This window comes from Thermobia domestica, chromosome 1 (assembly GCF_964235325.1).
Source record: "Thermobia domestica chromosome 1, izTheDome1.hap1.1, whole genome shotgun sequence".
Taxonomy (NCBI): domain Eukaryota; kingdom Metazoa; phylum Arthropoda; class Insecta; order Zygentoma; family Lepismatidae; genus Thermobia; species Thermobia domestica.
Genome location: NC_137454.1, coordinates 122,557,194 through 122,584,057, shown reverse-complemented (window position 1 = coordinate 122,584,057; position 26,864 = coordinate 122,557,194). Strand labels below are relative to the sequence as shown.

Genomic DNA, 26,864 nt, shown 5'->3' with positions numbered 1-26,864 from the left:
AGGATGGTCATAAGTCAGCACCGGGTGAAGAAATATTTTGTAGGTGTTTAAAAGTTCTGAATTAAGACCCCAAGTTGTGCCAGTTAGGCGTTTAAGTAAGTTAAGTCGACGGTAAGCTTTTGCTGTGAGATCCTGTAGGTGTGCTTTCCATGTAAGGTGTCTGTCCAATGTAAGTCCCAGGTATTTGACTGTTTTAGAAAGCTGAAGATGAGCGTCGTTAACGGTGAGATTCAATAGAGATGGATTGCGGTGAACTTTGGAGCGTTTATTGGGTGGTAGGAATACTGTAGTTTGAATTTTACTGGCGTTAATCTTAAGTCTCCATTTATCACATCAGAGGACAAATGTATCTATCGTCTCCTGTAATGCTGTGTTAAGTTGATGAACAGTGCGGCCTGCGGCAAGAAAGGCTGTGTCATCAGCGTATTGAAATAAATGAACGTTGGTAGGAAGTGGAGCCATATCGGCGACATATAGCAGATAGAGTAGGGGGGGAGAGAGAAGAGCCCTGTGGTGCACCAGAACGTAGGAAGATAGGATGAGATGATTGTTGATTGATGAAAACATATGCAAGGAATCCAGACAAGAAGTTATAAATGAATCGTACGTAAGCGAGTAGTAGGTGAAAATTGAGTAATTTAGAGAGAAGTTCCTGATGCCAAACTTTATCAAATGCCTTTTCTAGATCAAAAAGGACCAGGCAGGAAGGTTTTGCCGTATTGTATTGATGAGTGATATAATTTAGAAGATTCATGAGTTGATCATTTATGCTGAATTGTGGGTCGAACCCTGCTTGGTGGAGTGGCAGAAGATTGTACCTTGAAAGATGGAGATGAAGACGTTGTACTATTATTTTTTACCAGAATTTTAGTGAAAACCGGTGTTAGTTGAATCGGACGGTAAGAGGATACTTGGTCGGGAGGTTTCTCTGGTTTAAGAAACGTAAGAACTTTAGACGTTTTCCATGTAGTGGGTATATAGCCGGTACGAAGAATAAAAGTATATATGAGGGCAAGGATATTTATCAGAACGGGTAGGCTTTCTTTCGCATGGCGATACGAGATGTTATCGATGCCTGGAGCGATGTTGCGTTTGCGAGAGACTACATTCGTGATCTCAGCACGAGAGATGGGAGCAATGAGGGTTTTGCGAGAAGAGACTGTGTGCTTTACGTCAGGTTGTAGATGTCAAGAAGAGAAGTTAAAGTGCTCTGTAGGATGATGGCGAAAATGACGTATAGATGATAATGGCGTAAATATATCCTGTAAATAAGTAGCCTTATCTTGGTCGGAGTGGAGTGCTTGATCATGATGAATGAGTGGATATGACGTTTCTTTGTATTTTCCGGTGAGTGCGTTAAAACGCTTCCAATATTTGGTAGGGCGGGATGTGTCACTAAGAGAATTGCAAGACTTGATCCATTGCCTTAGTTTATATGTATGTTTTAATGTAGTTGGAGACTGTACGGTGGAGGGCTCTGTGATGTTGAAGAGCTTGGCGGTTAGCAGATCGATCATATTATTTTTAAAACTGACGTGAACGCTGAATGAGAGTAAGATATTGTGTTGGTACTTTAGGTTTGTGAGGTGAATAGATAGAATGGGGAATGAATTGCTCGGAGGCAACTTGAATATGGTTAGAGTATAACTCATCTTCCGTACTAGAAGGAGCGTATTTCTCAAGAGAGTGTGTTAAGTAAATGCGATAGTTTGCCAATCTGCCTTTTCATAACGGGAAACAAGTCGTGGAGATGGCGGTGCTACGGTAGTACATGTAATAGATACCCGGAGGCTGAGTTTTATTGGGACATGATCACTTTCCAGCGAATCTAAGATATTGATGTGAATGCGTTGTGATAAAGATGATGACGTTATGGCGATGTCTGGAGTGGTATTGGATTCAGGGCGGGTGGGTTTAGGTAAAGGATGAATTATACCGGTCGTGGTTATGGCAATAAAGCTGCTCCTGAAAGTTGTCTTATCTCTATCTGAGCGGCTGTGAATGTTAATGTCTGCTAAGATGATGTAATGACGGAAGGTGTTAGAGATGTAGCGAAAGAACGAAAGTGGAATTGAGTGACCTGGACGGACATAAATGGTTGCTACTGTTACACACAATGATTTATAATAAAGAGCAGTAATGAGATGTTCTGGTAGATTTTGGAGCGGAGCAGAATGAAGACGGTAAGGTATGTGAGGTGAGAAATCTATGGCAACGCCGCCATTGGCGCGGCGGGCTGGTATTGTACTATCGTGGCGAAGGATGTGATAGCCTGGAAGACGGCAAGTGAGTTTGGGTGTGAGATGAGTTTCATTGAGAATGAAAGTATTGACTTTTTCTTCCAGTAGAAGTTGTTCAAAAAGAATTTTATGAGTGCAAAATGAGCGGATGTTGAGGAATAAGAATATGAGCGCCATGATAAAAAACATGTTTAAGAGAAATTTATACTGCAGTTGTGAGTGGAGTTGCATGGAAGTGGACATAGGGCCATTATAGGTTGCATGGAAGTCGAGATGGAAAAGGTTGCGAGCTGTGTGCTAAACATGCTGTAGCATGAGTGGTCGTGCAAAAGGATGGACGCTCTGAAGTGTCAAAGTGATGAATGCTAATTATTGATGGAGAGTGACAAATTGGTTAGGTTCCTGCGGTCGTGGTGTATCCACTGTTTGATTCTGGGTGTCGTGAGTACATAATGGTACTACTAGTTCTAGTTTAGTTTCTTCTGGAGTAGGCCGAGATTTACATTTATAACTGTAATTGGATGAAATCTTTCGTGGCAAGTATTACAAGGAGGAGCTTGTTGAAGATTGGTGCAGGTGCGAGTTGGATGAGACCCAGTGCAGTAACCGCATTTGAATTGGTTTGTGCAGCGATCAGTAGAGTGCGTGTTGTATTTCTGACCAAAGGTGTCCAAACTCATGAGATCGGCGCTCACGATTTCGGTACTCAAGCTCACTCGACCTCAACCTCACGAAGTGAGCGTGAGGTTGTGTGAGTGTGAGGTCAGACTGGTTATGTGAGCGTGAAGTTGATGTGAGTGTGAGGTCAGACTGGTGATGTGAGCATGAGGTTGAGTGAGCATGAAGTTAGACTAGTGAGGTGAGCGTGAGGTCAGACCGGTGAGGTGAGCGTGACGTTGAGTAAGCGTGAGGTTGAAATGAGTTTGTGAGCGTGAGGTTGAGTGAGGTTAGGTCAAAGTGGTCAGCTCTGTTCCTGACATATTTAGCAAAAGCGCCTGAGCTCCAACCTATAAACCTTTGATTTGCGGTTATTTGTGATTTCACGTTTAACAGAAACAAATATTTTAAACTATGTGTACTTTAAATAAATTATTTAAGTAGACCTTTTTTCATATAAAGTTTACTTTTTTAAAATATTGTTCAAAGCCTTTGTATTTTAATAATCCATTTCCAAAATCAATGCAAATGAATTGTGCTTCCATCTTTGGAGTTCTTTTAAACTACACGTTTGTGGGCGTTTATATGTTTGTGGCCAATCCTTTCGATAATGAGATCTCGGAAACTACAGTCTCTAGAAAGATGACGTTATCACTGATCTATTGCAAATTTTGTGTAGATTGTCCACTTCTAATTGAATATTAAAAAAACATGGCCATTATTTCTTTATTACATTTTTACGGGTACACTGGAAGTGTTGAAATTAAAAAAGAGAAAAAATCTAAAGCATCATATCCTACACACTATAAATTCCAACACCACATAATTGTATACAGGGGTTGCAAACCTCTCAGGCGTTTGTTTCATGGCCAAATGACAATGAAAAACGAAGGATAGCAATTTCTCCACTCTAACGGTAAGTTGAATCTTTATTGTTTGGAGTGTTTTGGACAATGAATATTGTTTGGAATGCTTTGCCCAATGGAGTGTTTTGCCCACCACATATCACTGACATTATAATTAGTTGTGTGTGTAATGTGTTTGCTTATTACATACTGCACGGAAGAAGAAAGAAAATACTGATCATACATGAATTAAAAACTCCAACCGGAAGTAGACTCAAATCTTGCAAACGGTGCGAGACACTGAAAAAGTAATCGACAAAATCTCCCCTTTATGGTATTTCTTGCCAATTTTCATCAAGACGTCTTTCACTTGTGTCTCTAAAGGGACATGTAGAGATGTGAGGAATAACAAGGAGATTCATGCTCATATGTGAATGATGCGCTGTATAGAGAGCGCAGGTTCAGCTACTCTATATATTAAAATGCTAGGTTTATGTTTGTCTCCAATCATTTCGACAATGAGATCTCGAAAACCGCAAGTACTAGAAACGTGCCGTTTTCGCTGGTCGATTCCAAATTTTGTGTAGATTGTTCAGTTCTAATTGAATATTTAAAAAACGTGGCCGTTATTTCTTCATTACATTTTTACGGATACGCAAGAAGTGTTGATTTTTTAAAAAATAGTAAATATCATATCCTTTGAGTTATATATGCCAACACAACACCGCTATATACATGAGTTGTATATCTCTCAGGCGTTTATTTTATGGTCAAATGATAATAAAAAACGAAGGATAACCATTTCCCCAGGCTAAGATTAACCTTTATTGTTTAGAGTGTTTTTCCCAATGAACACTACACATTACTGACATTAAAATTAATTGAGTATGTAATGTATTTGCTTATTACATACTGCATGCAAGAAAAAAGAAAACACTGATCATACATGAATTAGAAACCCCAACCGGAAGTAGGCTTAATCTTGCAAACGAAGCGAGATGTTGAAAAGGTAACCGAAAAAGAATCTTCCCTTTATTGCATCCCTTGCTGATTTTTTAACAAGAGGTCTTTCATTTTTTCTGTAAAGGGTCAAGTACAGATGTTGTGAGTAATGACAAGGAGCTTCATGCTCACATGTGAATGATTCGCTGTGTAGAAAGAGCAGGTTCAGATAGTTCTAAATGAAAAGTTCAAATATCAAATTTCATATCTCTAACCTTAACGAATTTCGAGATATGGCCATCTTATTTAAACAATTGCAACCCTCACACTTTTCCTCCCACCTTTTTCTTTCTTTCTAAGGGAAGCATGAGAAAACACTGACACACGTCTTTAGCATATTTCTACGCTTGAAGGATTACGCGATATAGCTACGTTATTTTAATAATTACAAAACACAACCTCTTTCTTCTAGCTTTTTCTTCCCTTCTAAGGGAAACATCAAAAACGCTTAAACACATCTATAATTATTTTAAATTAAAATCGATTTTCATGTCTCTCACCTTAAGAGATATCAAGATATGGCCATCTTACTAAAGTAATTGCAAACCCAAGTTCTTGTTCCTTGCCGCCATTTTCTTCGTTTCTATGGGAATTATACAGGGTAGCCCAAAAGTAGGCATACAGTCCCGTACTGATCAACTCATTGCTTTTTATATGATTTCTTATTGTTATTCATCAGTTAGACTTAGTTTCTTTATTATTTGTACTTATCGTTTTTTAAAACTTATATCTTAAGCTAGAAACAGCCGAAGCAAATAAACTTATAAGCTAGGCTGTTATACTTCATCAATGCAGGGGTGTATACCTAATTTTGGGCCTCCCTGTATATAAAAAATATCTGAAACACGTCTTTAATTTTGTGGTTTGTATCTAAAAGCGCTAATGTCACTTTTCGGCAAAAATGAGATACTCGTCAATTTAACGCCTATAAAAAGGATATTTTTTGTGCAAGTAAGGCAAATGTTAATATGAATGGTATATATTCCAAACTATTTCGTGTTAACCTTTGCTCTTCTTGCACAAGAAAACATCCATATATAGACGTTAAAACTGAAGAATATCTCATTTTTGACAAAAAGTGACATTAGCCCTTTTAGATCCAAGCCACAGAATTATTTTAAATGATAAGTGTAAATACCAAATCTTAAGGAATTTCGAGATATGGCCATCTTTTTTTAACAATTGTTAACCCACTCGTTTTTTCAGACTTTTTCTTCTCTTATAGGGGAAATCACGTCTTTAATTATTTTAAAAAGGAAAATCTAAATACCAATTTCACGTCTCTGACCTTAAAGAATTTGGAGATATGATAATCTAAATTATAACAATTATTATCTAATCTTTTTTTCCCACCTTTTCCTTGCCTTCTTTGACAAATATCAAGAAAAGGTGAAACACGTGCCTAATTATTTTAAATGAGAAATCCATGTACCAAATCTCATGTCTCTAACATTCAGAGATTCTGAGATATGGATATTTTAAGGTAGTAATTGCCACCTTTCCTTGTCCCCTTTTCCCGCCAAATTTCTAAAAACCCTTCTTTAGTAAAATCTTACATCACAAATCCTATGCTCTGTCCGAACAAGTTTCTAGATTCTAGCTTAAGTAGTTTAGCCTCACTCAATCAGAACTCTTTTATATATAGATTAAGATGTTTGGGCCAACTTCACACTCCTTAAAGTAGTCTGAAAATAAAAACTACTCAAGGATTTAGTACTTAATTAGTACTCTCCATCCCACATAGTCTCAGAATTAGTGCTCAACAACTAAGGACATGGAGGACATATTTATGTTTCGGGTATTTATGAAGTTGGTCGAACCACTCAATATATATAAGATCGTATGGTTCATATTTATGTTTGAATATATGTGAAGTTGGCCCAACCCTTCGAAAAAAAATACATCAGGATTTAGTGCTTTTTATCTCACATGGTTTTAGAATTAGTGCTCAACATATAAGGGCATGAAGGACATATTTATGTTTGGGCCATATGTGAAATTGGCCCTATCACCATGAAAAAAATAAAAATGTTTATGTCAGGATTTAGTACTTTACACCCACATTGTCTCAGAAATAGTGCCCAATACATAAGAGCATACGGAGCATATTTGTTTGTGATACATGTGAAGATGGTCCAACCACTTTGAAAAAAAAATGTTTATGTCAATATTTAATGGTTTCCATAGCACATTGTTCCAGAATTAGTGCTTAATATGTATAACGGCATGTGGGACATATTTTTATTTAGAGTATGTATGAAGTTTCCCACTTTGAAAAAATTAAAATGTCAGGATTTAGTGTTTTTCATCCCCTATATTCCCAGAATCAGTTTTCAATATATAAAATAAAATGGGGCATACTATGTTTGGAGTACACGGGAAGTTAGCCCAATCACTTTAAAAATAATGTCAGCATTTAATGTTTAATCAGTGCTCTCCATCTCGCATGCCCTCAGAAGTAATGCTCAATATATAAAAATATACAGGACATATTTGTGTTTCTGGTATATGAAGTTTGCCCAACCAGTTTGAAAAAAAATTAAAATTGTTTATGTAAGGACTTGGTATTTTCCACTCCACATTATTCTAGAATTAGTGCTCAATACATAAGGACATACGGATAATATTTATGTTTGCGATATATAAAGATAATCAAGAAAGTTCTGTCGCTTTTTGTGTAGGTTTGTGTTCAATTGGCCCTCACTCCGTGAGTTGAATGCGAATGGAGAAAAGGTGAAGGTCAGTTATTGGTGTCTGTATATCCAACATATTACCTGGTTGTGGCAGTTCAGTTACACCGTGCGTAAAGACAGAGTGAACATGGGTCCTCCACAGAGTGTCATAAGGGCGTGTACGCTGTACAAGTTCAAACTGGGGTCAAATGTCGCTGCAGCGGGACCGAAGATATGCTAGGCCTTTGGTGAGGGTGTTGTGACTACACGGACAGTGCAGCGGTGGTTTAACAAGATTATGGACGATGCCGAAACGCACCACGTGTCGGAAGATCATCACATGTACAAAATGAAGATCTTCAGGCAGAAATTGAGGCGAACAGTGGTCAGACATGTAAGTGGAGAAACCATTCGGCAGCGCCTCCATCAACTTGGGAAGCACTACAAGTTGAGTCGATGGGTTCCACATGATTTGACTCCGGGCCAGAAGGCAACGCGAGCAGCCCCCCGCGTATCTTTGTTGTCTCGTCTGAGGAAGGAGCCATTTCTGGACAGGGTTTTGACATGTGATGAGAAGTGGGTCCTGTACGAAGCTCTATGTCGCCGTCATCATTGGTTAGCATTCCATGAACCGGTTCCAAAACAGACGAAACTGGCACTGCACCAGAAGAAGGTCTTCCTGTGTGTTGGTTGACTGCTAGCAGCATCGTGCATCGGGAACTGCTACCATCTGGTCAGAGCATCAATATAACTGTGTACTGTCAGGAGTTGAGCCGTGTTCAAGAAAAAACTAAAAAATCTGGGGCCAGCAAGTGATGAAATTTTCCGGAAAATTTTGAAACGGAAAATTTTCCAGAAAATTTTTCCGAAATCTTTCCGATTCATAAAAACATACTCCACTTGTTCCTACATCGTTGTTTAGCCGTAAAATTTATTGGTAATAAATATTGTCTGAAAAAAGTTTGATGAAGGGAAAATCTAACGATTCTTCATTTCTGCAAAAATGTTTAGTCTTAAAAACTGCAATGTATTCTTCCCTCAGAATTCACCTTTGATCTCACAACATCATATTTCATCAGTTTAATAGGCGTAAGACGAAATATTCTCATAACTTTAAACACAATGAAATCAAAGCATTTTTTTCTTATTTTCTGTTACAAAAATAATCTTCATAAGGAACTGTAACTTCTGTGTTTTATGTAGTTATTTCATTACATATTCAGGCCTATATGTCAATAAATAGTTGAATTTTCTGTTTTTGAAATAATTGATAAATTCATAAAGGTTCCTTTTCGCTTTCTTGTTATATTTTAAACAATGACATGGGACATTCGTACTCTACGAACTCGATATATGTTCCATGCACTTTACAACACACACACACATACAAAGACAGAGTGAGAGAGAGAGAGAAAGAGAAAGAGAGAGAAACACTATGTACATTTTTACTTACCAACTCGAAATATTCGAGAATTTTTCGGTTCGCGGAAGATAATTGGAAAATTTTAATTTGTTGCTAACTTTCCTCAACAGGAATTCAATTTTATAGCTCAATGTCCAGTTAAATATTGTAGAAAATTTTCCACCTAACATGACTAACATGTTCAAAATTGTCCGTCTTACGAAGTTTTCCCGTTGTTTCTACATCGTAATGAAAATTTTCCGATCCATGACAATTTTTTCTTACTTGTTTCTACATAACAATAAAACTTTCCGATTCATAAAACGTTGTTTACTTTTTGGTTCAAAATTATGGAAATTTTCCGACATAAAAAATTTTTCAATTTTTTCATACACTACAGAAAATTTTTCGATTCAAGAAAAATTGTTTCACTTGTTAATGTATAGTACTGGAAATTTTCTGAACCATGAAAACTTTCAGATTCTTTAAACGATCTTTCAATTTTTAACATTTCTATACAGGAATTCAGTCAATTTTATGGTTAATGAAGAACTGTTACTTGATTACTGATATCGGTATTTGTTTAGAGCGGTAAATTTTCCACCTCACATCACTTGAGCCAGCACTTGTGAATAGCAAAGAGGTCCTTCTATTACAGGGCAACGCTAAGCCCCACGTAGCTAGGATGACCCGAGACACCATTCTACGCCTTGGATGTTAAAATCTATTGCATCCACCATACCTCCCTGACATTGCATCGTCCGATTATCACCTGTTCCATTCCTTGGACAATCACTTTAGAGGACACCAGTTCAAGTTCCTAGTAGAGGTGCAAAATGCACTTGATCCCGTCTTCACTTCACAGCCCACCAAGTACTGCCACTATTGAATCCATGACCTTCCAGAACATTGGCAGAAGATCATCGATGCTGATGGGGATTATTTTTGATCTTCCAGGTACGTCTTAGGTGACATATCGATGTTCGAAGGTGGTGGGTGAAAAAGCGATAGAACTATCTTGGTTACCTTTTAATTATATGAAAATGGTACGCCTACATTAGAAAAAAATGAAAATTATTCATGTCAATATTTAGTGTTTTTCATCCCACATTGTCTCAGAGTTAGTGCTCAATAAATAAGGACAGACGGATCTCATTTATTTTTGCGATACATGTAAAAATGATCCAACCACTTTGAAGAAAATGAAAATATTGTTTGTCAATATTTAGTGCATGCCATTCCAAATTTCCCAGAATTATTGCTCAATATACAAGGGCATGTGGGACATATTTATATCCGAAGCATGTATAAAGTTGGTTCAATCACTTTGAAAAAAACTTAAATAACAGGATTTAGTGCTTTTCATCTCTCATATTCCCAGAATTAGTGTTCAATGTATAAGGGCAAACGGGGCATATTTATGTCTGGAGTATTCGAGAAGTTGGCCCAACCACTTTCAAAAAATATTTTTTAATGCCAGCCTTTAATACTTAATCAGAGCTCTCAATCTCGCATGGTCTCAGAAACAATACTCGATATATAACAGCATACAGGAAATGTTTATGTTTGGAATATACGTGAAGTTGGCCCAACCATTTGAAAAAATTAAAAATACGTCAGGAATTAGTTTTTTTTAATACTGTATTGACCCAGAATTAGTGCTAAATAAATAAGGGCATACGGAACATATTTTTTGCGATATATGTAAAGGCGATCCAACCACTTTGAAAAAATGAAAATATTGTTTATTTCAATATTTAGTGCTTTCCATTTCACATTGTCTCAGAATTAGTGGTCAATATATAAGGGCATCATGGACATATTCATATTTGGAGTATGTATAAAGTTGAGAGTATGTATAAATCACTTTGAAAAGTCTTTAAAAATGTCAGGGTTTAGTGCTTTTCATCCTAAACGTTCCCAGAATTAATGCTCAATATATAAGGACAAACGAAACATATTTAAGTGTAAGGTGTTTGTGAGATTCGCCCAACCACTTTAAAAAAATCTTTTAATGTCACCATGCTTAATCAGTGCTCTTCATCCTGCATGATCTCAGAAATAATTCTCAATATATAAGAGTATACAGGGCATATTTATATTTGGGCAATATGTGAATTTAGAAAACCACTTTGAAAAAAAAATGAAAATTAATTGTCAGGATTTAATACTTTCCACTCCACATTATCCCAGAATTAGTGCTCAGTGCATAAGGGTATATGGAACATATTTATGTTTGTGATATAATTAGGTGAAAATGGTCCGATTACATTGAAAAAATGAAAATTGTTTACGTCAATATTTAGTGCTTTCCATCCCACATTCTCCCAGGTCATGAAGGAGGTTTTTATATTTGGAGTATGTATGAAGTTGCCCCAATCACTTGGAAATATATACAAATTATATATAAATATATTTATATGTATTTGAAATATTTATATACTCGTATATTAATGTCAGCATTTAATGCTTAATCAGTGATCTTCATCCTGCATTGTCTCAGAAGAACATACGGGGGATATTTATGTTTGAGGTATGTGCGAAGTTGACTCAACCACTTTTAAAAATAGGAAAATTATTTGTCAGTATTTAGTGTTTTCTATCAACATTGTCCCATAATTAGTGCTCAATAAATAGGAGTATACAAAACATTTTTATGTTTGTGCTATATATAAAGTTGGTCCAACAACTTTGAAAAAAAATTAAAAATTCAGAATTTAGTGTTTTAATTCTACATGTCCCAAAATGAGTGCTCAATATATAAGAGCATAGGGGCATATTTATGTTTGGGGTATATTTATGTTTGAATATTATTATTTCTTTCTGTATTTGCAGTAAGAAATCTAATTATTTTATAAGGACCAACCAGACATAAGCAAGACTTTTGGCATCTTTACCCTTTAAAGATGATTTAGTATGATTCTTGACCAGAACTTGATGTCCTACATCTAGATTGACCTCTCCGGGTTTTTTCAAACAAAAGCCGACATTTTTCCCAATTCTTTCTCATATTTTTCATTGCACTTGTCCAAAAATCCGTTTGATTTCCTGCATCGATATCAGCTTCGGATATTCTCCGTCTTGCTTCCAAGCGACTCAACAGAGAGCGACCAACAATATTTCAGACGGACTGCCTTTAAACCTTCATGTTCGCATGGATTCATGCTGAATTGCAAATCTTCCACATATGAACTCCATTTATCTTGGGATTCTGCAAAATATGACTTCATACAAACCTTTAAAGTCTTAATAAAACGTTTCGTTTGCATGTGCAACAATTACCCAGTCACAGCCTCTTTTCTTGCTTGTCGATTGATTTATGTGGTAAGCTAATGCCATCGAAAGATGATAACTACCAATATATCTACCTCGTCACATGTCATGCTTCTTCATATGTAATAACAGCCCCTATAAAATCGCCCACCAGTGAGGAGTTCATTGCATTTCTTATGGACAAGATCAGAATGTCATTCTCCGTTCCATTTATTCTGTATCTTGACCAACAGTCAACCCATAATAACCAGGAAACTACAAATTTTCTGAATAGTTTGGGTATTACAGTAAAATACGTGCTTCCGAAATGTCATTTTTCCTTAAAGCAGAATCGATTCAGTTCAAAATGCGTTGCGTTTTCTTATGAAAGACTCCCACGCGGACTGGCCTCGTTTTTTACAAATCGCCACCCAAACGGTGAACAAAACGAATTTCAGCCCATTTCACAACTTGGTATAAGCCCATTTCAAGTAGTTTACGGTATAGAGCCAGTTTATCCTATTGATCGTATTTTGAACGCCACCGAAAGACCAGCCCTGCAATGAAGAACGCTTAACACGTCTCAGAGACCAACGAGACTATGTGTTGTATAAGCGAAATAAAATGTTCAAAAGGCAAAGAGCGAAACTGCATTCACAGAAGACACGATTTCTTCCGGGTACGAAAGTCGTTATAGAACGCCTATGAGTACAAAAGTCTCGCCCCTAAATTTGAAGGGCCGTATTCTGTCATCTTATCGATTGATGACAACAGTTACTGCAGGATTCCAAGGGAAAAGAATGAAAATGAAATGAAATCTTTGAGTTTTACGTCCCACGGTTATGCCGGTTAGGCTAAAGGAGACGGTGATGATGAGTAATGAATGAAATGGTGGAATGAAGAAAGTGGGAGGAAACGGGAGAACCACGAGAAAACCCACCCACACGGTGTTTGTCCACCACAAAGCTCAAAGGGAAAAGAAATACTTGTTACACAAGCACGCATGAAACTGCATGACCCTGACGACAACCCAGCCCCGAGTTTGTGACAAAATACAAACAATATTTAAAATAGTTTCATTGTTAAGCACGCCGTTGTTAACGAGACTCTTTGTTCACAACAATGTTTCTCGCACTCCTTCTCTCTGCTTCCTAAAAAAAAAATAGAATATTTTGGATTTTAACCGGGATGGAAAGGCCCCGTGCCCCTCCCCCTGCTGAGAAATCTTGTTTTATTTGTTCCAAGGACTTAACATTAGATTCCTTTTGAAATCAGAAGTGTTCACGAGACGAGAAATATGTGTTCAATGCAACGTCGCATCATGCACGTTTAACTTCCTCTCCCCCTTTTTTTTTCAGACAAGGAAAATGAGCGAAACGAAAATTTCACTTTTGTTTCTTTCAAACTCTCTGTATCACAGATATAACAAAGTAATAGCATCATTGCAGTACACTTGCCTTTCATCTGCACACTCAACTAATGGTCAATCTGATGAACCGCCCTTCCTCGAAGATCTAGATGCGCCACTGGAAAATCCTCAATTGGTTTTCTATTCACACACAAAAAAGCTTTCCTCCACAAGAAAACTCACGGAAAACCTCCATGCAGTCATTCTGCATGCAGACATTTAACAACTTAACATCTTACGTTTACCATGTGATACGAAATACTAAACACGGCAAAACTATTTTTCTTGCCCAAAATTAAATGAGTTTTGTCCTTTCTCCAGCTTTGCAATCAAACATGCTCTAGTTTTTCGTAGTGTTTTGCATGATTGCCCTATGTTGTCCACTATGTTATCAAAAACTTTCTCTGTGCTCGCGATATGCAACCCTGCTGATACACTTTCTCGAAATAGTTTGTTGCAATTGGCAATGACCTACGCTTCGTTCAATGACCTCCGCATTTATGGAAACGCTGTCTTTTCCTTGTTCTTCAGCAAAGATTCTCAAGGTACACATCTTTCGAAAAAAAAAAAACATTGAGAAAAGTCAAAATTTCGTTTTCAAGTTTACCCCATAACTTTCATTACAAGACACCGTCCTGAAACACATTTTTCTTTCTTTCAGGGAATTTATCTTGATGGTCCTCTATTCGACCCTCACAATCAGCTATGCTTCTACAGGAAGTCATACGAAATAGGACTTACTATCACAATTGTAATGTTAGTTTTACTAGTGATAAGCGTTATCACATTCTTCTGTTATTTTCGTTACTGTTGTACCAAAAGTAGAACTTCGAGCCTATTCTGACGAAAATTACAGTCCCAGTATGCTCCATGACCCACCATTCACGATACCAATGGTGCAGAAGCAAATCAACGATAACTGTTACACAATTTGTCTCCAATACAAGATACTTCTTTGTCTGAATCTCCCGATCATTCCGACAACCCAATTCCTCTTCCTCTTTCTCCTTCCACCACCCCAAGCACATTGCCTCTTGCGATCACAACTTCAACACCAAAACACTCTGCCACTGATAGTGCTATAAGTACTCAAGACGAACCTCTACCAGATGACATCTCAATGCTCGATTGGAGATATTTTACTTCAGATTGAAATTGTATTTAGTTGGTGTAGGGATTCATTTTCGTTAGGGGATAAAAATTTACAAAAATGGAATTATTTATGCGTTTTAAGAATTCATGTTTTCGTATCAAGCCCTCGTTCAATTTCCCTCAGTTGCATGCATGCCATTCAACTGTTTAAGAAATGCATGATGACATAATACTACGCAGGGGCGGTTCCAGGATGGACTACTGGGAGGGCGGTGGGTTGTAATACTGCTACTTTTAAGAGTTCCAAACTCTGGGATATGGGTTTTATTTATATATAAAATAAGAAAGTTTCCTCTTCAGGGGGCCATCGCCACGATCGCCCCTCCCCTGGATCGCCCCTGGTACTACGAGAGATTGGAGCAGCAGTCAACTTTCAAAGGATTAGGGGAACATCGATATGAAGGCTGAGAATATTTGACATTATGGTACTTACATAAATAGAGAACAAACAGCATTAACGATTTATTGTAAGAATACTTGTCAGTCATATATCTCATTGGAAATGAAATCAACATAGTACATTTTCACTATGTGGCATTTAGTTTAAAGGTTAATTAGATATGAAATTATAGAGTACGCTTGCACGAAACTCCCTACACACGGCCAAGTTCATTTTCACTACGTGTAAATATTAAAACGTGAGTTAACCTTTTGTATTGTGTTCGAGAACATTGGTCTCTCAAAAAAGTTATTATTTCAGGTTATATCAAGTAATAAAGAGTCATCACAACATTTTTCGTGACTTTGATTACGTTGAATTTCAATATCCATACTGAATATAACGTAAGCCTTTTCTCCCCTCTGTAACATTGCATACAGATGGTTTTTTTCACATTCTCTTTCACAAGTTTTAACTTTGTCAACAGACATGTTCATAAACCCTAACTTGTCAAAAGAGAGAGAAACCGGCCAACAGTGTAAATGTAAAGTGAGAATTTCCTTCTTTGAATTGTAGTGATTACAAGTGAAAGTATTTCTTCATTTCTTGTTTAACTATCTGCCTACTCACCCAGAAGTAAAGGGTTTCACCTCCAAGAGCCATGCTGGTATATTCATGATGAATTGCGTTGCTCAACCGAGTGCACATGGACACTTGAGGAACCTCAATAATACTCAACCTGTGACCGCATCCTACTAGGGTCATGGTACTCATCCAGATACAAGAACTGTCTCATACATTTCATTGTTGACCGTGTGTATTTCGTTAGCATGGGAATACCACGTTCCAGTGGAGAAAAAGGTCGATATCCAGAAAAAAATATTTTTTTTCTTTTATTCAGAAACTTCTAAAAGAGAAACATCAAAAACATTAGTGGAAAATAGAAAGGAGTAACTTCATATAAAGCAAAAACAATAATTATTCTTAACACGGAAGAGAATTCTTCACAAAACTATTGACAGCCACTCTACAGAAATCTAACAGTCTTTGAGTGACGTCACAGTCAAAAGAAACAAAGGAAATAGGATCTTCAATGGAAATACATCTGAGCGTCCTCATTACAAGACGGAAGGAAAGCAGTGACCAAGTTTAGAAATATCAAAAATAATATTTGGCCAAAGTGGAATAGGAATAGGACGTAGTTGGGTCAAAGTTACGGTTTGTAATGTAAAGGAGAATTGAGATGGTACATAATGACTTGATCAGTTCGTTCAGTAATCAGTACGATTCAGACCTATGCGTGAGCTAAATCTCTCCACACAGTCTATCGCGTTTCATAACCCGCGAAGGCCCATCCGTGGTCTGTAGGGCAGTAAACAATGGCTCCGAAACATATCTCATTTAGCTCAATTAAACTTACGGCCAAGTATTCTTCTGCCTAAGTCATTTTGAGTATTCGCGACTTTTACTCGTCGTTTATTTTGATTAATAGTGTAGGATGGTTGTAATGATGCAAGCATAATAAGTCGTATATTTCCAGTATGCATAACTGATTAATCAAGGTAATTCAAGATAGAGTTAACTAGGTCTCATTATAACGTTGGCTCAGTGTATTCAAGAGTAGATAATGAGCTTAATATTGCTTTCTTTCGAAATTCGTCTTTATGGCGAATAACTCTTTGAATCACTAATAATTACTCTGTGTAATATTATATTACTTATTATTGCTGTCAATCAAGGTTAGAATGTTTCATGTTTTGGACAGCACGATCCTCGAACCCAGGATTTTTGGTACTTGATACTACCATTGTAATATCCTTTGTAATTAACCCAGAAAAGATCAGTAATTTACTACAATAAATAGGTATTGGAAATTTCAATGACTAATTGGAAACAATTAATACCTCTAAGATTAATAATCTTAGATAACGGGCTAGGTAAATGGTGGCAACTTCAACCGAATCCTAACATGTCTAATATTTCCTATATTTGTAGATTATTTATAGGTTATGCGTTTCAGGTTATATAAAATGACTAGAGACTTCTATTATGTAGATTTATATTATGATTACATTTCTATTATGTAGAACTATAAAGAAATTAAGGAAACACGAATCTTCGGGTATAGACGAAATTCCGGCTGAGTTAATTTTAGCTGGAGGACAAAAATTGTGGAACAAGATAGAGAAACTCATTCTCCATATTTGGAAGAAGAAGGAATTGCCACAAGAGTGGAAAGAATCAACCATTTTTTTTAATTCACAAGAAAGGCAACAAAATTGATTGTGCTAATTATCAAGGCATTTAAAATCCTCTCAAATATTCTATTAGCAAGATTCATTCCATATGCAGATGAAATTATTGGAAATTATCAATACTGCGGATTTAATTGAAATCGAGCAACTATCGACTAGATATTTACCATTCGTCAAATACTCCAAAATGAAATAGGAATACAATACCCCAATACATCAACTATTTATTGATTTTAGAAAGGCCTACGACTCGGTTAAGATGTAAACACTGTACAATATTCTTATAGAATTTGGGATACCGAGAAACCTAGTTAGGTTTATTAAAATGTGTTTAAATGAATCCCAATTAAGATCAATTTTTAAGGTTTAACGAAATAATCTTATCATACTACATCCTAAAACTTGCTTTGCATACTTTTCTCAATCTGTAACATAACCCGAAGCCATTTGTATCGTGTAAAACCAGAGTGAACCAAACACCAGAGTGTTCATCACGGAGAAAATTAAGGTTAAAGTTGGCGTTATATTGAAAAATCCTGGACATTGATTTTATTAGTTTCTTTTCTGAACTTGCTTTACAAAAGAACTAAAAATGTGTACATAAAGTATTTGAATGAAAAAAACAAGTTTTGTGACATGAAAAATATATCTGAAAATAGTGCTTTGTAGTTAGTTCAGTTTGGCATTATACTTACATACTATTTTGTACATAGTGCACTCAACTATGTATTATAACACAGGAAAATAGTTTTAGAAAATGTTTCAAATCTTAGCAATGCAACAACGGAAACCCTTTATACCATATCATGAAATTCATGATCATTGTCGAAACCATGATTATGGTAATATTCAAGTTCATGATCTTCAGCACGACACTCTTCTACTGATTGCAGATTCTGGTAAAATGGGTGGTGAACTGGTGGAACAAACTGTAGGAGATAAAGAAGATCTATCTTCTTTGCTGCACTTATGGAATGTCCAGGATACAAAGAGGATAAATGTACTGATCCCAGATCTTTTCGTCGTCCATTCACATTTCTGTTAAAGTTGACGGAATCATATTCGTCCATATTGAAAGATGTCTTGTAATACATTATTCCAGGATTACACTTTTCAACTTTTAGTTCCTTTATCTTCAACCATGGAACTTTGCACTTATTCGAATTCATTTTCCTGTAGAGTGTCTGTCTGCCAAGCAGCACTAGGTGCCGTGCGTGCAAACGAATCCTGCTACGAGAGGCCATCCTGACCGAAGTGTTCCCTGAGTTTCCTCAGTCCTACCTGGCGAATGTTGGAATGGTACCTTCTGTAAGGCCAAAACTGCTGCTTTTTCACATCCTTCCCCTTCCCTCTCTTGGCCTGAGCATTAGTTGCCTACTGGCCATAAATAACAATTCAAATCAAAATACAATGAATTCCTCTTTTACCAATAAGACAAAAAAGAAGTAAAATATTGAAAACAAATTGTTAATAATATAAACTGACATAAATGTCTGTTTGGGAACCACATTTCTGATTAAAAACACCAGAGGTTCAGATCAGGGGGGACCAGAGAGAACCTCATATTTGATTCATTACAAATGTTTAATTTATTCGCTTCTACAAAAATAACAAGAAAATACTGGGTCGTTTTGTTCCGTGGTAAGAACAAGCACTTTGAGAAGCATTGGGCTGTTTTGGCAACTTGGCAACGCTGGAATCATAGCCAAGCGAAATGTGAGAATCGGAAACAGAACGGCCCGATAGATACATTATCGTTTCATAGTGAACTATCTGCAAACTAATATAGAGAACATTATCATGCCATAGTGAACTATCTCCAAAATTAATACATAGAGTCATTCTGTGCATGTGTTCACCAAAAGTACTTTCACTGTCATGTATTTGGTCTAGGAATTAATTCGTGCGGGTGGACAAGAGATGGCGCAACGAACGGAGCGTCCCACAGTTCCATGTATCAACACATGTGTTGCAAACCCCTGTCATCGCGTATCGTTCGTAGTATAGGGCAGTGGATTAAAGCGTCAACAACACCAGTTTGTAGTTAAGTGAACATGGCGCAATTTGTGCCTGATAAAGTGTTTTTGCGGGGTGTCCTGCTGCATTACTTTAACATGCAGAAAAGTGCGACTGAAAGTCATCGTATTTTGGTGGAAGTGTATGGTGACCATGCTCTAGCTGAGCGAACGTGTCAGAAGTGGTTTGCACGGTTTAGAAGTGGTGATTTCGGCTTGGCAGACCAAGAGCGAGCTGGACAGCCAAAAAAATTTCAAGACGAAGAATTGACAGCATTGCTCGAGCAGGATTCGTGTCAAACGCAGGAACAACTTGCAGCAGCATTAGGCGTTGATCAAACAACAGTCTCCAAACGCTTGAAAGCCATGGGAATGATTCAAAAGATGTCACATTGGGTTCCACATGAATTGAAAGACAGAGACGTTGAAAGACGAAAAACCATTTGCGAATTGCTGCTTCAACGACAGAGCAGAAAGGGGTTTCTGCATCGAATTATTACGGGTGATGAGAAGTGGATCCATTACGAGAACCCTAAACGAAAAAAGGCCTGGGTGAAACCAGGTGAACCAGGTCCATCACAACCAAAACGAGATATTCACTGTGCAAAGGTTATGCTGTGCATATGGTGGGATATGAAAGGTGTGGTGTACTATGAGCTCCTGCAACCGGGTGAAACTATGAATGGAGAACGTTATCGACGACAATTAATGCGTTTGAAGCAAGCTCTGGCCAGAACACGACCAGAATGGGAGAACAGACATGATAAACTTATTGTTCAACATGATAACGCTCGCCCACATGTCGCAAAACCGGTCAAAACCTATTTAGAAAATGTCGGATGGGAAGTTTTACCCCACCCGCCGTATTCACCAGACGTTGCTCCTTCGGACTACTACTTGTTCGATTGCATGAACAACGATTTGATTGGACAGCGGTTTACTTCTTCAGAAGATATCGAAACATGGGTCTCTGACTGGATCGCTTCCAAGGATGAGGACTTCTTTCGCCACGGAATCCGTACATTGCCTGACAGATGGGCGAAAGTGGTGGCTAGCGATGGACAATATTTTTCTTAAGGTATTTATGTATTTTGTGTTTGTACTACAGCTTCAATGTGTGCGTACCAACCGCACGAATTAATTCCTAGACCAAATAGCTACTCTTCATCTCTTTATGACGAATTTTTATGCATCAAATTCTTCATTTACAGATTATTTGGACAATTTTCCTTTAGTTCACTATGGCACAATTCTGTTCTTAACATATAGCGACTGGAAAGCAACAATGTAGTAATATTACATATTACTTTTAAGAAAGTAGTAAGTAACAGTTTTCCTTACATTCCTCAGTGCTAGGAGCGTATTCCGATCCACTAACACTAATATCACTCGTGCCTTCTTGAAATTCCATGTTATTACAGCTAGGTTTCTTGGCCCTTAGTTCACGATTGCTTCTGCTGGCAGCCATGTTCTACGTCTCTTAGTTCAGTGTGGCACAAACAAATACAGGTTGTTTTCGAATGGTGATATTTTCGTTACCTGATGTCGCTATCTTACACTCTTTTCCGGTGGTTCTCTCTGCCTCTACAAAATTGAACCATACCTACACTACCCAAATAATACTAAATCCGCAAATCGGCGGAAAGTGGAGTTGGTTCACTCTGGCTTTACACGATACATTTAATTTCACGTGATCAGTTTCAAATGCCAAAAGCACTGACTCCCACGACATAACATTGTTGCTATTTTAGATAAGAAAAAATAATTGTAGTTTTGAACGTTTATTCTAAAGTACTAATCATAGGAGAAAAGTTGCAAATTTCTGACATGGTCAAGCGACCAATGTTGAAACATTTAAAAAGCCTTCCTAAGTAAGAGCTCGAAGCAGCCGAATTTTTTGCTCTATCAATTTTCATGCGTCTGAGTTACGGATTCGACTTCCTCGATCGACTTGCAATTCCGGTCTTTTCAGTTCTGTGGCTCAGAGCAGGAAGTGCGTAAGTTCAATTTTGGTGAAAATGAGTAAAAATCAGTTTTGTATATCTTTCGGAGGTCTGCAACGAATGGTTGGTTGAAGTTTGTTTTATACGCATTGATTACGTAATTAACGGAGTATATAATGTAGTATGTCCAATATGTATTTAGTGCTTAACAGCAGGCGCAAATCTGTCTTCAACATGGGGGGCGGGAGGCACGGATAAGGCTGTTCCAATAATCTTTTCTTTTTTTTAAAAAAAAAATCGATGATCAGAATATTTATGAAGTTGAAAAACAAGGCTGTGGAGGATCAGGGGTGCAGAGTTGTCTTCAGCATTAAGCTTGAACATTTGAGGCTTATTCTGGGGAGATATGAATTTCATCTCTTTCCTTTGTGGCAATCGGACACAAATCATCACATTTCTCCCCAAAATCACATTTCAAATCGGATTATTGGGCGGGACAGTTCCAAGATTGGAAGGGACATGTCCCCCTCACACACCCCCGGGATTTGCGCCAGTGGTGCTTAAGTAAGTGTTTTTGCTGTTTTCTGGAAAACAAGGATTTGTGACTTACGCACTTCATGCTTTCAGGTACAGAATTATTCTGTGAAACATAAGGTAGGATGCTACGCTAAAAGAAGAAGAAGAAACCAAGAATTTACCAAGGCATCTACATACTATAATGTTAACATAGCGTTATCGAAATTCCAGAACAATCGCTAAATATCTACTTGAGACTAATACAATTTCAAGAACCAGCATTCATCTGATAAGACCGACGAAAATTATGGAGAAATCCAACAAGGATAGCTGATTGCAAGGTCTAGGATGCAACCCAGACCCCCCCCCCCCGCTCCAGATACAAACTGTATGTTTATGCTCTTAGCAATGAATATTTTTTTTTCATAATTTGTAATTCTTTATGACTGTTAGTTAGAGATGCAAAAAAGCCGGCTTTTTTGAATCGATGGTTTTTTTTCACATAAAAAGCCGGCTTTTTAGGGAAAAAAACGAGAATTTTGGAAATTTTGGCTTTTTTCATTTTCATGATTTTTCTATCTAAATAGCTTTCTTATAGTATATTCTATAGTTAGATAAGAATTTCATGACCTGAATGCCATATTTCGCTCTAAAATTCACCATCAAGATGGATGGAGCACGTGTTTTACGAATTAAAGCTAACATGAAGAATGTAGTATTTGAGGGCAATTTTAGAGGCTATTTAACTTTATTTTAACTTTTGAGTTATCGACATTCTTTTCTTCTCGGGATCATTTCAGTTTGTCATCCATGTTTCATTTCTAAGAGTTTAGAACTCTAGCTTCTAGCGCAAAAGTTAAACTTACGTTTCTCTATATATCCGTCAAAGCGTACTTCCACATTTCTGTTATACTGTAGCTGTGCAACGATTTAGCAATAATTTTCCGGATACAACCTTGAATACTAATTTATACAAATAATCAGTAGCGGATTTAGAAAAGTAATTTGGGAGGGGTTTCTCTGATTATTTCGTTTTCTAAAATGTCCTAATTTTATTTCGGAGGAGCTTGAAGTTTATGAGTACAAGCGTCGTTTATATATTACCCGGATACAACCTTGAAGATCATTTTATACTGAGAATCAGTGTCGTATTTAGAAAAGTATTTTGGGAGTTTTTTTTCTTACTAATGTTTAGTTTTTCTGAACATTCGTAATTTTTATTTGACGGGAGCTCAAAGTTTATGAGTAAAGGCATGACTAATAGATATTTCGTTTGTTTTAGACATTCCGTAATTTTGGAGAACAGACTTCAGTCCGAAAGACCGCCCCCCTAACCTTCGCAAAACCGTCACTGCTGGTAATTAGTAATAAGATTTAAAAACAATAAAGAATGAAGTCGGCCAACTCACAGAACACGCACTATTTCTACTTCACAGATGGAATGAAAAAAAGCTTTGTCAGAATGGTCGAATGCTGAGTTGAATCTCGGATTTCCCGATAGAAGCGCAAAAGCTCCACTCGGTCATGTTTGTTGTGCAGTTGTATTTATCTTAACTTAAATATATTCCGTGGTCTTTTTTTTTTTTTTTTTTGTGTGTGTGGTGGTGGGGGGTGGGGAGAGTTCCATAATGATATGAAGGGTATGAGCCAAGAACATGGTAACTAACAAATTTTCAATTGCTGAGTTATGCAGCACCAGATAGAAAGCAACGTATTCCGCTTAGTTTAATTATTCATGTATAATCTTATATGAAAAATCAGCTTTCCGACTTTCAAAATGGATTGTGCAGCAGAAAATCTCTAATTTCTTAGAATAATAAAATTGTGGGTTACCATGTTCTTGCCTCACACCCTTCATATGTTGAATCCCTCTTGTTAAAAATTCAGAAACCTTGAGGACTGAGTAAACCGTGATGGTGGTTATATAAAACTCTAGAATTTCAAGAATATACAAAACCAAAAGCTCTAGATGTGCAGCCTTTAAGTGTATCATATAAATCTAAGTATTTTTCTTATGTTTTATTTTAGTTTTATTTTGTTCCAAAAAGAGGGTATGAAATATTTTGAAAAATACTACATAGAATTTTGCTAGTTATTTGTGTATTTTTTAAAAGAAGTATTTACTTTTAGGGTTGGCTGGTTTACACCAGCTGTTTTTTTTTTCTTTTTTTAAAATAAACAACTGGTTTAAACGAAAAAATAAATAAAAAGAACGAAAACTGCGAATCGTGTGAACTTCATGCTGACGTTTCCGAACATCAAACCATCTGCATTAGTTTTATTTCCTTTTCACCTTTTAATCAAGGTGTCCCATGTTCAATTCTCGGTCGAACCGCAACCCTTCTTTCATACATAAACAAAGTAGCGGTTCGGATGTAAGCGAAAGTCTTCTCCTTGATAACCTCGGTATTACGTAATGATGTTAAGCCTGAACATAAGAAACGAAACCAAATTGTATATTTCTGAATGCCTGTTGTTTTATAAAGAAGCCAAGGTTGCCTAAATATATTGATGCAAATTGGCAAAATTTCTATCAATATATTGCCTACGTAGCAATTGGCAATATTGACAGAAATATTGACATCTATTGACAGAAATTGCCTACGTAGCTTCCAACATTAGCTTGGATTGGACTTTCAATGATATGTACGTACTAAACTTGTAATTTAAAACCTCAGTTTTAGTGTACTGATTATAAATTTGACCTTTAAATTTTACATGCAAAGCAATAACAGGATTTTTCCCTTATTGTTTTACATTTAGAGTAATGACGGGATTTTCCCGATGGCTAGGACGGGAGTTTCCCAATTTAAGAAATTTACTGACCGGACTTCTTTAAGCTTATGTGACCTCTCCCAGCATAACCCCGTTGTTGCATAATAACACCAAGGCGAAACAAACTTATTTCTGTCAATATGTAATATAAATACATAAAGCAAAATATCTAAACCCAAAAAACCTGGTTTAAACCAAAAAAGCCTAGTTTAAACTCCCCCACAAAAAACGGGTTTTTGGCATTTTCAAAAACAACCATGGTTCTTGCCAACCCTGCTTAGTTTTGTATGTAAGAGGTTAAAAAAATCTTATTATATACATTGGTTAATCCTTTGGAATTCATAATGTAAATATGTTGAGAAGTAAAACTGTGTGAAATATCTTTTCGAAATTCATGGTTTATTTTCGAGGTTTTATATTATTATCGGCATCAACCACTAATTAAATGACTTTTTGTGTTATAGAGAAGCAAAACAAAATCTGGTTTATCAATTTAAAGCAGAATTTTGAAAAAAGCCCAAAATTTCCCAAGCAAAAAAGCGAAGCAGAAAAAACCGAGTTTTTTTTTCAAAAAAGCCGGTTTTTTCCGAGCCCTTGCATCTCTACTGTTAGTACTGTTTATAAAACCTAATGCTCATAAGTGAAATATAATTTATTATTACATTATTATTATTATTATTATTAAATTTCAGCGCTGACTGTTGGAGAAAACTAGAAGGTGGTATAGCTAACATAGCTAGGTTCTCAATGGAAGATATTTTTATGGGAATGGAAAAAATAAACACATCACAGTATTTAATCATAGGATTTGCTTGTCCTGGAGGCAATACTAAAGGTTAGTATAAACTTCAATATTCAAGATAATTGGACATAATGTAGTTGAACTTTTAAAGTTGTGAAATTTAAGCACCAGAGAAACGAAAAAGGTAATGAAGGTCATCACTGTACGGTGACTAATTACTGAGGAAAATGAAGTTTAATCTTGGACTACCTGAAGATACGCAGCGAGGTCATATTAGGTACCTGACAATGTGATACTGTTTCAAACCCACTGTCTTAGTAACTAATGTAGGAAGTTGTGTGATGCAAAAGGGGAGACAAAGGCCGTCTGATATTAGGTACAAATATTACAAGAAAAACTTGACATTGTATAATCATGTATCTACACAATACAATATACGAGGTATGTTCAAAAAGTATTGAACCTTTGGTTGGCAATAATACATTTATTGATTTGGAAATCCGAAACACTAATCCTCTTCAAAGTAGTCTGTATCTTTGGTAATGCACACACTTCTCCCAGCGCTCCCGCCATTGTTCGAAATACTTCTAGAACGCAGTTTTTACAATGGTGAACAACCGTGCCGTCGCATTCCGTATGATGTCTTCTCTTGACTCAAATTGGGTCTCTTTTAGTGGTATTTTCAGGTTGGGAAATAACCAAAAGTCACACAGAACCATGTCGGGTGAGTAGGGAGCCTGAGAACACGCAGGAATGTTGTGTTTGGCCAAGGTTGGTGTTTGGCGATGAAAGCCTGAATCAAATTTCCCTCACACTTTCCTCATGCCCAAATTCTCGTCCAAAATTGAATGTTTCGATCCGATTGTATGGTTTCCGTTTGGGTATCGCCAAGTTTTTTTTTTTTTTTTTGGCAACATTTGATGCAATATCGCTGTTCAAGTTTTTCTGTCATTTTACAAAAAACTGAAATCCGACAACCGCTCACTACACGTCTTCACTCATTGGCTGACTACCAGTGACTGACGATTTTTTGCGGGCAGGAAAAAATTCACGACCGTGCATTATTATCCCCTTTACATCTACACTGAAGAAAGTCTTCCTCACTTCATTGGTATACACAGGAAAAAATAAGGTTCGATATTTTTTGAACATACCTCATATACATGTCTTATATACTTAATTAACTTAACTTTACATACTTTATTCAGCATAAAGAATTCAAGATGTGAAAACAATTGATACCACCGACATTATTCAACCTTTTTTTTTTCAACTGGATTTTCTCAATCGATTTTGTAAATGAAATGAGATTTCTAGTTGTATCTACAATGGTACTGTCCTTTAGGCTAAAGAAGCCAGATGAATTAATGACATTGAATTATGAAATATTTGGTGAAATAAGAATGTAGGAGGAAACAGGAAACCCCAGAGAAAACTCACGGACACGATATTGTCCACCACAAACTCGGGTGGGTATGGATCAAACCAGGGAACCCTCGTACCAGTAATGAGCGTTCTACCACTGAGCCACTGTGACCTCCTCTCAATCGATTCTGTAGATATTATTCGGTTACATATCCATTAACATACGTCCTTAAGAGTGTAATTT

The 26,864-nt window shown here is 36.8% G+C and overlaps 1 protein-coding gene and 1 long non-coding RNA gene across 3 annotated transcripts in view; one reads left to right on the top strand and one right to left on the bottom strand.

Annotated features, from left to right (window-relative positions):
• Positions 1-13,833, bottom strand: part of LOC145688562 (uncharacterized) — a 94,930-nt gene extending 81,097 nt beyond the window's left edge. The window contains exon 1 of the long non-coding RNA XR_014131939.1: positions 13,524-13,833. This is a non-coding gene — a long non-coding RNA (uncharacterized LOC145688562). The remainder of the gene's footprint in view (positions 1-13,523) is intronic.
• The window catches only part of LOC145688531 (transferrin-like), a 92,891-nt gene that overhangs the window by 32,612 nt on the left and 33,415 nt on the right, over positions 1-26,864 (top strand). For both annotated transcript variants that reach the window (XM_081762904.1, XM_081762909.1), the window contains exon 3: positions 25,206-25,348. In XM_081762904.1, the coding sequence (XP_081619030.1) occupies positions 25,206-25,348 (143 nt within the window). The remainder of the gene's footprint in view (positions 1-25,205; positions 25,349-26,864) is intronic.